The 14,758-nt window shown below is 33.2% G+C and overlaps 1 protein-coding gene across 1 annotated transcript in view; it reads left to right on the top strand.

The window, feature by feature from the left end:
- MRPL1 (mitochondrial ribosomal protein L1) overlaps positions 1–14,758 on the top strand; it is a gene marked incomplete at both ends in the record, with an annotated part of 76,872 nt that overhangs the window by 28,147 nt on the left and 33,967 nt on the right. The window contains 3 exons of the mRNA XM_084233487.1: positions 372–455; positions 1,471–1,542; positions 5,015–5,126. Of these exons, the coding sequence (XP_084089613.1) occupies positions 372–455; positions 1,471–1,542; positions 5,015–5,126 (268 nt within the window). The remainder of the gene's footprint in view (positions 1–371; positions 456–1,470; positions 1,543–5,014; positions 5,127–14,758) is intronic.

Genomic DNA, 14,758 nt, shown 5'->3' with positions numbered 1-14,758 from the left:
AAGGTAACAAACATTTATTGACATCTGTCACATGGAAAGCATTGTACTATTGCTGGGAAAGATACGGATATGCAAATACATCTCTTAATATATGAGACCGTGATAAATGATGTACATATAAAAGCCAAGTGTCATGGGAATATAGAGCTGGGAAGAGAGATTTAGATCTTCCTTGTGATTTCTTATAAAAGAAGTATAATCCCTTATGTCTTAAATTGCAATCAGTGAGTAGTTCTGGATAAATGAGAGGACATATGGTAGAATTAAAACATTATAAACAAAATGTGCCAGTTCTGTTTTTTATAGACATGAGGGATCTAGAAAAGATGAATGAATTTTTCATAATTATTTTTCCACTGTTTTGTATTTAGAAAAAAGTGGAACCATTTGCCAGTGTTATTAGTTTTCCATACCCATTCATTTCAGAAGTTAATAAAGTTGCTGTATTTACAGGGGTGAGTATCCTTTATCAACTTTTTAAGTATTTTTATGTATTACATATATCAGTGATTAGAATAAATGAATGAGGAGCGTTAGAGAAAATCCTAGCAGTTGCCCAGTCTTATTTTAAGCAGTTATTCGACATATTTGAGGTTATGTTATTAGTTTGAGATGGAGCTAAAGTAGAGCTTCAGTTTCATCATTGTTAGTCTACCACATTATGTTTCCCACAAGAAATGACAAATTACAGAATTTAATCTAACTCCTGCTTCCTACTTGAACTCGTCTCCTCAAAAAAATACAAAAAGATTTTTTAAAAGCAACAGGCTCATTTTATGCTGAAGACACAGAAACTACAACTTTTTAAAAAGTCTGGTCTGGAATATCAAGAAAGTCAAGGATACAATAAATACAGTACAGTTATTTGTCAATCTTTTATTTTAAACATTTGTTTATAATAGGTTTACTAATTTGTTTTGGAAAGCTTATATTCTTTTCCATCTGTCCCACTTTCAAGGGAAGAATTCTCTCTTTCCAGAAAGGTGGGAAATGTAGCTATATATTTGGAATGCTACAAAAGTTAAGTATAATCAAATGGTGTAAATGAAACACAAAAGAAAATAACCAGCAATTTTTATTTTTCTTTTGAATTTTCAGACTGTCTAAATTTTTGTTCTATCATATTATAACTTTTTTTCTCTTCTATATTGGTTAAATTTCTCTAAGTTAGCAGAATAACTAACATTTTACTTTTGGAAAATGATGTATTGATAGCATGGGGACTTAGGTTGACTCACTAAGTAGGTTCCTAATATCCCATTTTGAAATATGTGTAAGTTGGTAAAAAATAGTTTAATCACCCACAAACTAAACTTGTTATGAATATCTCTCATGCATCTAACTGAAAATTATACATTTCAATTAAAAGTAAAACCACAGTTTTTTTATTGTGAACTGTGATATTCTAACAATATTTGAAAGCAGACTGAGTTTGTTTAAAGCTTGCTGTTCAAACTTGTATTTTGATAGAATGCTTCAGAGATTAAAATAGCAGAGGAAAATGGAGCTGCATTTGCAGGAGGAACTGATCTTATTCAGAAGGTACTGTGCTGTTTTCATATTCTTTGAAATTGTTAATCTTTGCCATCTGTTTATTACTTGTGAAACTTAACTACATTTCTCATATGTTTTAATAAATGGCTAACTTTTATACAACAGGGAAAATTCTTCATAATATTGTGGGTTTTTTTTTTAAGATTTATTTATTTATGCTGGGGTACAGGCCAGAGGTGTGGGGGGTGAGAGGATTCACCAGAGACAGAGTGGGGAACAGAACAGGCAGAATGACCGAAGTACACTGCTGAGGGGAGCAGCGGGTGAGTCAGGAGAAGGTCTGCTGCGCCATGTGGATTGCTCCCTTGTTGGCTGGGAATCGAACTCGTGCTGCAGTGGCTGCAGATTGTTTCATAGGTTGCGGCTTAACCCTTGTGCCATCAGGGAGGTCCCTTCATAATATTTTGAGTTCAAAATCAAGCTAAGATGAAACTATCCAGATCATCTTATGTTAATTATGCTGGATTTATATTTTGATTGCTTTTCTTTGCTTCCTGTATATTTGTGAGAGTTTTGTGGGTAGACTAGAAAGAACATTAACACTTTGGTTATGAATGTAAGATTAAAAAATGAAATCCAAAAGGTAGTACACATAGATACCTGTGTTTATTTATATTTTAAAGATCTAATATGTGTTTTGTTTTCTTAGATTGAAAAGTGTGATTAACTTTTGTAAATGGTAAACGGTAGTATCTGACTTCTATAAATAGGACTTTCAGTTACTCATAACTTTTACCCACCCAGTAGTTCAAAGTGACCTAAGCTCAGAATGGAAACAGCAAAGGACTGTGTAGCCTGCCTTGAGAAAATAACATTTGAAACAAGAGCAACAATTTGAAAATAATGTTTGAAACAAGAACAACCATTTTTTAAAGAGGTGGGAAAAACAGTCATGTCTCTTGAATTTTCAGTTATTTCTGAAAATGGAAATGTTTTTCCTTAATATTCTCTAAAATCCTTTCATCTAAATGTAATCATTTAAGTGATAGAATTCTTTTCTTTTTGTTTTTAGTACAGGAAAAAAGTGATACAAAATCTATCTTTAGTTCCGTATCCAGATTTTTATTCAGGGTTAGGGTTGTTTTTTTGTTTTTTTGTTTTGGCAAAAGGGGTTAAGACAACCTATGAAGCTGTTGGGAGCCACTGCAACACGTGTTCAGAGTTAGTTTCAACTCTGAACCCTTCATTTGGGATGTACAGCAGTGCTTGTAGTTGTTTTTTCCTATTCCAGTAGGACTCTACATTTTTGTGATTCTGTATTTTTAAAGAGATTCTCCTGGGGAGAGTCAGAGTTAGTCAGAGACTGGTACCTAATTCTGTCTGATATCTTTAATTTTAATTTATTAAAATCACCTTAATATTAAAAAACGATACCACAAATTCTTTAGACTTTGAAAATAGAGCTTGGTCTCTGGAGTCAGAAAAATACTCTTATTATATTTGTGTTCTGCCTTCCATCTGTTTTCTTTCTACAAGCCGAAGAGTATTTGGTAGAACTGTCATAGCAACAATGGAGTTCAGATAGATAGCTCTGCTCCTTAAAAACTGAGAAGTTACTTCACAAGAAAGAAGCTCATAGAGTGCAGAAAATAGTCTGCAGCATTTAAGTTCATTAAATAAAACATATTTGAAAAAGTAACCCAAATAAGGAAAGCAAGTACATTTTGAAATTATTTGGTAAATAAAATTATCACAGGGACAAAATTTCTCATTAGAATCCATAGTGGTGATCTGTAATTAGAGGGAAAATGCCAACTCTGTGTAATAGACGGTATGTTTTTGCAAGTTACCCTGTGGTATCTTTTAAAAATCTTTAGTGTTATTTTTAGAAGGTATTCAGGTTATGAAGTAAATTCAGCACAGTTTTGTAAATAGTATCATGGCTGCAGTTTTTTCTCACGTTTCTTTTTTTTGTAGTTTAAATACTGTTATACTTAGTGTTGTACTTAGTAGGATAAATTTACAATACTTTTAGTCATTACTTAGGTAAGACCTTTACTAAATTCATTTTGTTTTATTTTGAAAAGCATGTCACAAATATGTTGGATCTAAGGGATTTTAAAATCATTTTTTTACTTATCTTAAAAGCATGATTTCTTTTGATATAGTTTTGTATTATTCCAATATATGATATTAAGATTAATTATAGCATAACCTTATATTTAATTTTAAATTTAATTCAAAGGAATATGTCCTCAAATCATTATTAGAAGGTCTTGGAGTAGAAACTTTACATAAAATTCTTAGACATTTTGAAATTTCTTCTGTTTTCATATGTATAACAGAGAGAGCCCTGGTTCTAGAAACACACTACCTGTGTTTGTATTCTGGGCCTACCTCTTAAAGATACACAGTTATCATCCTCCCAAGTCTTCAGTTTCTTTTTCAGAATATATGATCATTATTAGTACTTCCCTTGTGGGGTTATCAGAAAGAGTAAATGATTTAAACCATGTAAAATCCTCAGCAGAATACTTGATATGGGATAAATGCTCATTTATTGTTAAGGGGAGCATAGTATGTTATTTAGGGAATAAAGAATTTGTAAAAAGGAAGAGTAGTAACAGGAAGATAAAATTCCTTGATGGTCCTTTAATTTTGCTAGAGTTTACATATTTTGGGTTTAATGTGTAACCCCAAACCAAAGCTTTGAATGTCATAGTGTGGTAAGATTTTATGCATAAAGAATCATCGGAAAAATATTTGTTGTCCAAGCAGCATTATTCTAAAAAGTTTATTTTACAGTCAACTAAAATTTTAAATGGAAAATGTTATGTAGTATAATAATTCTTCTGTTTGCCAAATTAATTAAAAATGTCTTAAAATTTGAATGTTCTCTTTGCTTTTAGAATGCAGTTAGATTATGGATAATAAACTATAAACTATAAACTATAAGCGAACTTATCTTTGAACATCCCACTCTGTTTATTTTTAGTTATTGGAGGCAAGAGAATTTTAGTTTTCTTTGTGAAAATAATTATAGATTCAGTTCTTTAGATGCTCTAAATTTAGGAAGGCAATGTGCTTGCCAGTGATTTGGCAGCTAGTGGTTATTAGCTTTACATGTGATGTACTGTAAAATGTCCAGCATATTCCTTCAGTTTTAATGGACGAATGAATTCACCTTTGTGGGATGATATAAGTTATGTTCATATCAGTGCTATATGTTCTAGCATGTAACACTTTTTCCTAACATAATCTCATGGAAGAATTAAACTCATTAATTTTTTTTTAATGGTTGTGACTATTTTTAAAAGACAGCATCAAAAGTTATTTTGCCTCTAATAGTTTTCATAATCAGTAAATATGTTCAAATTGATCTTGGACTTGAAGAAAAGAATTGTGTTTGATATCTGTTTTCTAATCACAAGGGGAATTTAATGCATCAGATTTTGTTTATTTTCCGAAGGATAAAACTTTTCATGTAATCTAAGGTTATCAATTTTTCCCTGATTTTCAGATTTTGGATGATGAAATTCAATCAGACTTTTATGTAGCTGTTCCAGAAATAATGCCTGAGCTTAATCCATTAAGGAAGAAACTGAAAAAAAGGTTTCCAAGGCTTAATCGAAGTAAGGGAGAATTCTTTTTATTATTTCAATATGCCAGTAACAGCTCTCTTCTCAACTTTGTTTAATTAGAAAACAAAATTATTAATATATATGTAGAATAGATGTGTTCTGGTATTTGAGTTTTGTGTTATATAAGAATATGTGCATTAAATGTTTTTCTCTTTGGCATTAATATCTGTAAGCTAGTGTTATTTGAAAACTTACTTTATAAGACCATTTCTTTATATTTAGGCTTTATTCCACCTCCAAATTAATAGAATATATTATCCACTAGGTATATTAACATTGTACTATTTTATATCTCCATGTATGTTAATATGTATGTCATTTGTGTAAGCATGCATATATATGAGAGATATATGTGATATATAAATATCAATGCTTATTATGTACATAGCTTTGTAAATATTTTCCTTAAACAACTTTCACTTTATAAAATATAGTAAGAGAGGTATGAATTGCTACTCAGATAGCCATGTTTTAAAGGCTGAAGCATTGTATGATAAAGTCACAAGATGTTGTAGTTGTTCACTAAAGAAGAAATTTACACATAAATAGGGAAAACAGAAAATGTATTGTAGAAGAGGAAGGCATTTAAATTGCACCTTAATCCTCGGAAAACTGAGTCGCTACATGCAAAAGAATGAAGCTTGACTACTACCTAACACCATGCACAAAAACCAACTCAAAATGGATTAAAGAACTAAACATAAGACCTGAAACCATAAAATATATAGAAGGAAATATAGGCGAAACACTACGTGATTTGCACCTCAAAGACATCTTTACAGACACATCACCCAAAGCAGTGATAGTGAAGGCAAAAATAAACAGCTGGGACTACATCAAATTAAAGAGCTTCTGCACAGCAAAAGAGACAATAACAAAAACAAAGAGAAACCCCACCGACTGGGAGAACATTTTTGCACCCAACACTAATGATAAAGGACTGATCACAAAAATCTACAAAGAGCTGATGAGACTCAACAAAAACAAAGAAAACAATCCAGTCAAAAAATGGGCAGAAGAGCTAAAAAGAAACTTCTCTGAAGAGGAAATGCAAATGGCCAACAGGCATATGAACGAATGTTCAACATCACTTGTAATCAGGGAAATGCAAATCAAAACTACAGTGACCTACCATCTTACACCAGTGAGAATGGCACATATTAAAAAAACTAGCAACAACAAATGTTGGCAAGGATGTGGAGAAAAGGAACTCTTCTGCACTGTTGGTGGGAGTGCAAACTGGTCCAACCACTATGGAGAGCTGTGTGGAGATTACTTGACCTACTAAAGATAGAGCTTCCATATGATCCAGCAATTCCACTCCTAGGTATTTACCCAAATGACACAGAAACATTAATTCCAAAGGGCACCTGCATCCTTATGTTTATAGCATCACTATAAACAATAGCTAAGCTTTGGAAACAACCCAAATGCCCAAAAATAGATGACTGGATCAAGAAGATGTAGTATAAATACACAATGGAATATTACTCAGCATTCAAAAAAGGTAAACACATGCAGTTTGCAGCAATGTGGATGGAGCTAGAAGGGATCATGCTCAACAAAATAAGTCAGAAAGAAAAAGAAAAATACTGGATGGTCTCACTCATAGCAGGTATTTAGATAACCTAAATAAGGGACCAGGAAAAAGACTAATACAAAGTAAAAATCAAAATCAACGAGCAGCTATAAACCAGAGACACACTATGGGGGGGAGAAAGGGCAGGGAGAGGAAGGACTAGGGTCAAAATAAGGAGGGGGGGGTGCAATTGTATGGGGAATATAACCAAAATGAAAATGCATACATTGTGCAAAAATGAAAAATGATGTAAGAATTATATAAAATAAAATATTTAAAATGTAAAAAAAATAAACTGCACCTTAATAGTTGGATGAGTGGTTTAAGGGGAATATTATTTTAAATAGAAAGAATTTATTAATCATGGACACTGACCTAAGTAAGAAATTATTGGACAGCTACAAGCAAAACCAGTTAGTTTTCTTTGACTGTAGTGAATGGTATTACTACATTGAAATAAAAAAAAATAATAGGAAAAGATATTGGAAAGGTAGACTAAAGACATATTGAGAAAGTGTTGAATAACATACTGTACACTTGCACTTTTTTTCTGTATTCAGAGGGGATCCCTTAGAAGATGCAGGGGTTAAAGTCTCAGCACTATCAAGCTATCACCAGTCACTGCCAGCCACTGCGGCATGAGTTCTACTCCTGATCCCCATCCAAAGAGCTAACTAACCCTCATGGTATAGCAGACCTCTCCTGTCTCTCCTGCTCCCCTCACCAGTGTATTTCAGTAGATCTGCCTGTTCTACTCCCCACTCTGTCTCTGGTGAATCCTCTCACTCGCCCCCACCCCTGTCTGTCTGGCCTACATCCCAGTTCTTGTATGCATAAATAAATAAAAATAAATCTTAAAAAACAAAGAAGTTTTTAAAGTGGAGAATTCTTTAGGACTTTACTCTGTAACCTAGCGAGAGTTTGTAAGATGTATTGGCATGTGTCAAAACTGGAGACAGGGAACTCAGTTAGGCTATAATTGCAAGAGACTAATTATAAAGGTAATTTTTAAATTAAAGTCTTCCTAATGAGACTGGAGTGAGGAGGATAAATGTCACCAGTATTAGGACTTTTGCCTAAGTATTAAGAATGGGCAGGCTGAGAAAGAGAAGGGGAAGAATCAAATGATGCTGAGATTTTTTTAAGTAGAGATTTCATTTATGAAAACAGGCAGATTTCAAAAGAAAAATAAGTTCTTTTCTGGATGTTATTTTAGGTGCTGGATGTCTGCTGTAGATAGCTGTTATTTTGAATACAATTTTATAGTGTAAATAGATGCTTGAAAATAATTTTAGAATTGTCTTCAAATGTCAACTGTAGTTGAGCTGAACACTCTGAAATTTGTCATACATGGTAGCCACTATCACTTACTGCAATTTTAGATCATGTTCTATACTTTAAACAAATTCAAATCAACTCTAATTTTTTCTTGTACTAAGTTTGTTTATTGTTGATATCCTGCATCCTTGTTGAACTGAGGTTTGGCACTTTCTGTTAGGTATTTTCATAACACTTGTGTTTGTTGTCATGGAATCAGACTTATGTTCTTATTTTAAAAATTAAAACAGTAAATTACAGTTGAATTTGATAAAAGCTCACTAAAACCAAGTACTACTACTACTAATATTAAATGTATAGTTAAAACTAGATACTGAATATATCTGCATTCCGCTAGCTCCTTACTTTCCACAGTGAACTGGTTTTGCTCAGAAATTAATTTTGTCTCCTTTTCTACTTTATCCATTCTCTGAATAACCCTTTGGACCTCTGTTTTCTTTAAGCTTGAGTTTTTTGTTTTTTTTTAATTACCATTTTCATTGCAAAATTTGGGACTATTTTTAGTTTGGAAAGTTTTCAAATAACTATTTCAAGTAAGAGAAATTTGCCTTTAAAATGTTTATTTTTATTAATGGGTTTACTTTATTTCTACTTTCATAATGAATCATAGCTTCTGTATGCCATAGTAAAGTTACCTAGATAAGGTTCCCTGACTCCTGAATTTGATTAACAAAGCATGTTGAAAAAACAGCTTTCTCCTTATCTAAACAGTTTCTTTTCACCCCATATGATCTTTTTAACAGCACTGGCAAAATATTTGTGTTCTTTAAATGAGAAGACAAACAATTTTCCTGTCAAAAATGTTAAAACAGAATACATCTGATGTGTATTAGATGTGTATTAGAGCAAATGAAGTTTGTGTTATGCATTTTCAGATGTTATTCACATCCTTGTTTTGAAACATTTGATTCTCCTCACATCCAACAAAAAGACTTTAATGGTAAAATAAAAATTACAATTTTAAGCAACTGGATGAAATTACAAAACAAACAAGCCACTGCAGCTGAGCCCATTAGTTTGTATTATACTTTGTTTTACTAATGCAAGTAGCTGTAACCATCTTTGTTGTATTGAATGTGTACATTTTGTAGCATGTTTAATGCTACAGTTTTGTTTTAATTGCCTACCTAACCCTGGGCATGTTCTCTATCAAATGCACATTTGGCTTATTTTCTTAATATTTTTTATTTTGCAAAAAAAGACATTTAACTTGCTTTATAAGAATGTTTGAACGAATTTGGGCATCATTTTGCTTGTCAGCTAGCCTTTTTTCCTCCCCCAATATAAATGCTCTTTAAAATTCTTTCATCTCTAATGTAGATGTGATTTTTTAATTCCTACTCTTATCTGTTATTTAGCATTTACTAAACAAAAAATGCTAATAAGAAAAATATGTTGACTTAGTGGAATCACTTTTCTATTATATTTGTTGTCATAGTAGGTACAATGGCATATATGGAAACAGGTGATTTTTTTTAATCCATACTAGCCTGTTGGCAGGTGAGAAATGGACATGATTAGAAAATTGCACCCACTAATATATATTCCTCTAAACACACAGTTCTTAGACTTGACCATTAGTGGCCTAATTGGAGTCTTGTCAAAAGGATTTTTCAGCAATTGTCTCAAGATTACTGCCCTTTTCTGAGAACGGCAATGCTTTCTGTTTGAGACTATGGATGTAAAATTATTGAAATCTAGTGAGAAATACTTTGAACTCATTGATTAGAATGCTCTGTATCATTATAATGCAAGCAATATTATTATAGACGATTGTTTTTAGTCTTCTAAAATACAGGGAATTTTTGCAGGGTAATCAATTTGAAATTTTTCTCTCATGTATTAGTTTAAAAATTGATTGTAAAAGACTTTTAAGAATGATTATGTATGATTATAATTATTATAGAGGAATTGTTGCTGTATAACAACTGGTTTTATTACTCTTCTTCATTTCCTTTAATCTTGGTTGTCTCCTTGCCTGTCCTCACACACTAAGTGTTCTCCCTTCTCAGATCTTTGGACTTTTGTCCCAACTTTCTGTAATGCTCTTTGCTTATTTGCCTGGCTCACTTTCTCATTCAAATGTCACTTAAACAGAGAGGCCTTTCATGACCATACTATGTAAAATATACCCTTTCTTACCACTTTCACTGGATTTCTCATTATTTTGGTTTTTTATATTCATTCTATGACTTACCGCTCTTGGCATCTTCCAGATTTTATTGGTGGGTGTGTGTTTGGTTCCTCCCATTAGAATAAGGTCAGGTTTTTGTTTTGTCCACCACTATATTCCCACGACCTAGAATATTACCTGGCACACAATAAACTACTCAACAGTTATTTGTATAATGAATACACATTTAATGCAACATTCAACTGATAGAAAATGTAGTATTATACACTTAACTGAAGAATGAATTATCTACAATTTGTAGATTTTTTGGGAATTAGAATAATTCTATTTATAGTTATTGAGTATTTGCTATATGCCAAGCCTTGTATATGATGGCTCTCAACAAGACAGACAAGGTCCTTGATTTCTTGACGCTGGCAGTTTTGTTTTCTGAAGTAGACAAACTGGTTTAACCGAGCATTTAATCATGCTTAGATTTCTCTAGCTAAGTAAATGAACAAACTAAAAAAAAAAAAAAAAAGAAAACCCTTCCCAAAACCTTCATTTTACTCAGCTATCCTACCATCTTAGTGTTTTCTGTTATTTTATACCAAATTTTCAAACCAATTGTCTGGCATCTCCATTTCCTTGCCAAGTATTGTTCTTCCTTGCATCCTTTCTCTCCCATAATTCAGCTAAAATATTCCACTCAGTAATAATCACTGTTATTTATTTTGTTACATTAAAAGATCTGTTGATTTTTTTTTGTTCGTTTTATAAAGCATTTCATTTACACTGTACAATCTTAATTCAATCTCCTTTCTCACTGTCTTCATTCTTTGCTTTCCCTGGCTCCTTTTAGTTTACTTCCTTCATTCCTATATGATTCCTTTATAGAAGAAAAAAGAAGAGATATGTGAGGATGAAATACCTGATCATGTTGAAAGGAGACAATTAGTGGAAGAGAAATGGAAAGAAAGAAAAGAAAGAAAGGTAGAACTTAAAAGCACAGAGAAAAGAGAAACGGGAGAAAGAGTGGAGTAATTTCAAAGCAGTAAGGCCAGCAACACCCTAGAAATAACTGAGGATTTAATATTGAACTTTATCAGAAAGCAGAATAGATAATGATTAACACAGACCTCTCTTAGTCTTGGCTTTATTATTTACACTGATCTGAAATAAATTTTTAACATTTGTTGTGCCTCTACTCATCTACAGATGATTTTCATGACATCTTTCCATAGTGTTTTTGTTATGTTTGGAAGAGCTCAGCACAGACTGAGTATATAGCAAGTACATACTATACCTGAGCCTCTATTATTATTGACCACTACAGTTCCTAAAGTAGTTATTCATTCTCTACCATTATTTTAGAGTAACTCATTCTTTTTCATCTCTTCACATCTCATTTCTACCTTCATAACTCATTTATTGAATAAGCAGATTTTTTTAAAGATTTGGTTTATGCATAGAAGAACTGGGGTGTAGGCCAGAGGTGCGGGGGGTGAGAGGATTCACCAGAAACATAGTAGGGAGCAGAACAAGCAGATCTTACTGAAATACACTGCTGAGGGGAGCAGTGGGCGAGGCAGGAGAGGTCTGGTGCTCCATATGTGGGTCACCTCCCTGGCCAGTGATCCAACTCAGGCCACAGCTGTGTAGTGTGACAGTGCTGAGATTTAACCCCTATGCTACCAGGGAGGCCCTAAGCAGGTAATTATTGATTACTATGTGCCGTGTGGTACAATTAATAATGAGGATTGGTGTTTTTATCTTTAAGGAGATAAAAATTCAGGGGCTAGAAAAATGAGAACAAATTGCTGCGCTAAAATGCAGAGAGTGTACTAGTGAAATATTAGTGAAATGTGCAAAGTTCTTAGAGGAAGAAGGAACTACTTTGTAGAATCAGATTATAAAAAGAATGTAGCAGTTAAGTTGAAAGTTTAAGCATGAATAGACATTTTTCCCCCCGTCATGCATGAGGAGAACATTTCAGGCAGAGGAAATGGGCTTTAATAATAGCACACTAAGATGTTAGAGAACCAGTTGTGTTCAGGAAATTGTAAATTATAAGTAGCTTTTCATCATTTGGTACATAAAGTATTATCAGATAGCAGGAGTCAGTAGGGTCAGATAGTGATAGGCAGTGGCCCAGATCAGGAGGGCATTGTGTGCCATACCATGAAAGTTAGAATTTATTGTCTGTACATATAAGAGCCATTTAAAACTATTGCTCAGGGCCTCTGCTGGTGGCGCCGGCAGTTGAGCGCTGTGCTGCAAAGCTGTTTGCAGCCTCTGCAGCGCCAGTTCCATCCCGGCCGGCTGGCAAGGGTCCCACATGGCGCAGCAGACCTCTCCTGTCTTGCCCGCTGCTCCCCTCAGCAGTGTATTTCATCAGTCTGCCTTTTCTGTTCCCCCTTTGTCTCTGGTAATTCCTCTCACCCTCACGTGCATCTGGCCTATACCCTGGTTCTTGTATGGATAAATAAATAAATCTTAAAAAAAAAAAAACAAAAAACAAAAAATATTGCTCAGAAGAAAATTATGAGATTTGGTTATTAGAATGATTATATGTGAAATGACTATAATAACTATATGGTTATTAGAATGACATTTGTGACTATATGTGATAGGGTCGTGAAATCAGGATGATAAAAACCTTAAGAATGGAGACCAGTGAAAATAATATGTCCAGAATATATCAAAAACTCCTATAACTCAGTAAGAAGGCTGTCAACCCAATTTTCTTTTAGTGGGCAAAGGAATTGAGCAGACACTTTATCAAAAAAAGTGACTGGCTATTAAGTACCTGAAATTATATTCAATAACTTGGTCATTAAGGAAATGCAAATTATCACCCACAACTTTTGAATAGAAGGGAAAGAGAAATAGAAAAAAGAATATAAAAGGTTAAAGAAAGGGGATTTTACTTTTATGTTTTATTATGGAACTGCTTTAAAATCTTGAGTTTGCACCATCATCCCCAATCTGTCACTTTTTTTTTTAATTTCTTATTTGAACTGTATACACAGTATGCAGTTTTTTTAATATTCCATCAACAACTTCACTTCAATATGTTTTATTTAATTTTTTAAAGTTTATTTTCTTATTAAGGTAACGTTGGTTTCTAACACTTTGATTCAGTGGTACAGGTTCATACCTCTTTTTTAATCTGTTTTAATGCAGAGATATTTCTCTTCCCTTTGTAAACCTTATTCCTATTTTTTTATCACCCTTATATCAGGCTCAAAATTATGAAGTCATTTATTTGTTCATTCTTTGAACAAACATTTGTCATATTATACTCTTTTCTAATTATCTGCCTGCATCAGGGTGGAATATCAAGTAAGTGGCTGGAGGTCATGACAGCGGTTGTGGTTGGAAATAAAACTTGGCAGTTATCAGTGGATAAATGGTATATAGAGCCTTGTATCTATATGAGATCACTTAGGGAGGTATGTATAGATTAAAAGAGAGAGTCAAATGACTGAGCCCTGAGGTAATTCAGCCTTTGGAAATCATCTGAGTGAGGGTAGATCAGCCAACACGAATTACATGGAACAGTCTGGGAGAGTAGTGTTTCAGAGTACAAGTCAACACATTCCCTGAACTGCTGGTGCGGGGAAAGTCAGAGGAACACTGAGAAATAAATATTGGATTTGCAAAAGTGAAGGTCATTGGTGATCTTGACAATATTATTTTCAGTGGTGTAATGGGGATGAGGACCTAATTTGAAGGAGATCTTAAAAAAAAAAGGAGAGGAAATAGAGACAGAAAGGATAGACAACTTTTTATTTTGAGACTGTATGCTTTTAAGAAGTCAGTTTGGGTGGTCATTTGACGACAATGTGAAATTTGTAGATGTTTTATTTTAAGACAGAAAGATTCTTATTTTATAGGAAGTTTTTAAGCTGCTGCTGCTGATCTAAGTAGAACAAATTTGTAGAGGAGAAAAGGGAGCATCTATATCCGTAGCTAGGTGAGCAGGAGTGGGATTCAGTTACAGTTGAAGAGGACGGTTTTCAGTAGGAGCATAGACTGTTCATTCATAGTGACAGGAAGGAAGGCAGTGTTGTGTTTATAGTCAGGTTAGTCAAGAGATAATTTTTTATCTCCTTACCCTGTACAAGGCACTTTTCTTAAGAAAACATAAAAAATATATTTGAGTTTAGAGATATAGAATGCTTTCACCACTGCCTATTTTTTGTATACCACTGTGAGCATCTTACTATTTATTATTATACTGACTGTCATGTTATTTAATACTCAGTTACATCAGAATGTGACACTAAAAAAACTTACTAGTTTTTTCAGTAGCTATTCCATCTACACCTATCTTATGAACTTATGGGTAATTGCTTTCAATTCCAGCTAAAATGATCCTAAAATAATGAACAACTTCTCAGGTAATGCTTTGAATATTATTTGTGGAGGGTATCTGGTACCTTACATTAATGCCTTCACATTGACCTATGGGAAGAATTACTGAAAACACAGTGGGAGTGGTGTATCTTTAGTGGCAATTTATTGTATTTTTTACTTTGAGCAATTCATGTTGTCTACACACAACTGAAAAATTTTCAAGGTAAGTTA

Source organism: Talpa europaea (assembly GCF_964194135.1).
Source record: "Talpa europaea genome assembly, chromosome: 5".
Classification (NCBI taxonomy): Eukaryota; Metazoa; Chordata; class Mammalia; order Eulipotyphla; family Talpidae; genus Talpa; species Talpa europaea.
Note: the sequence above shows the minus strand (reverse complement) of the source record. Positions and strands in the feature narration are given on the sequence as shown.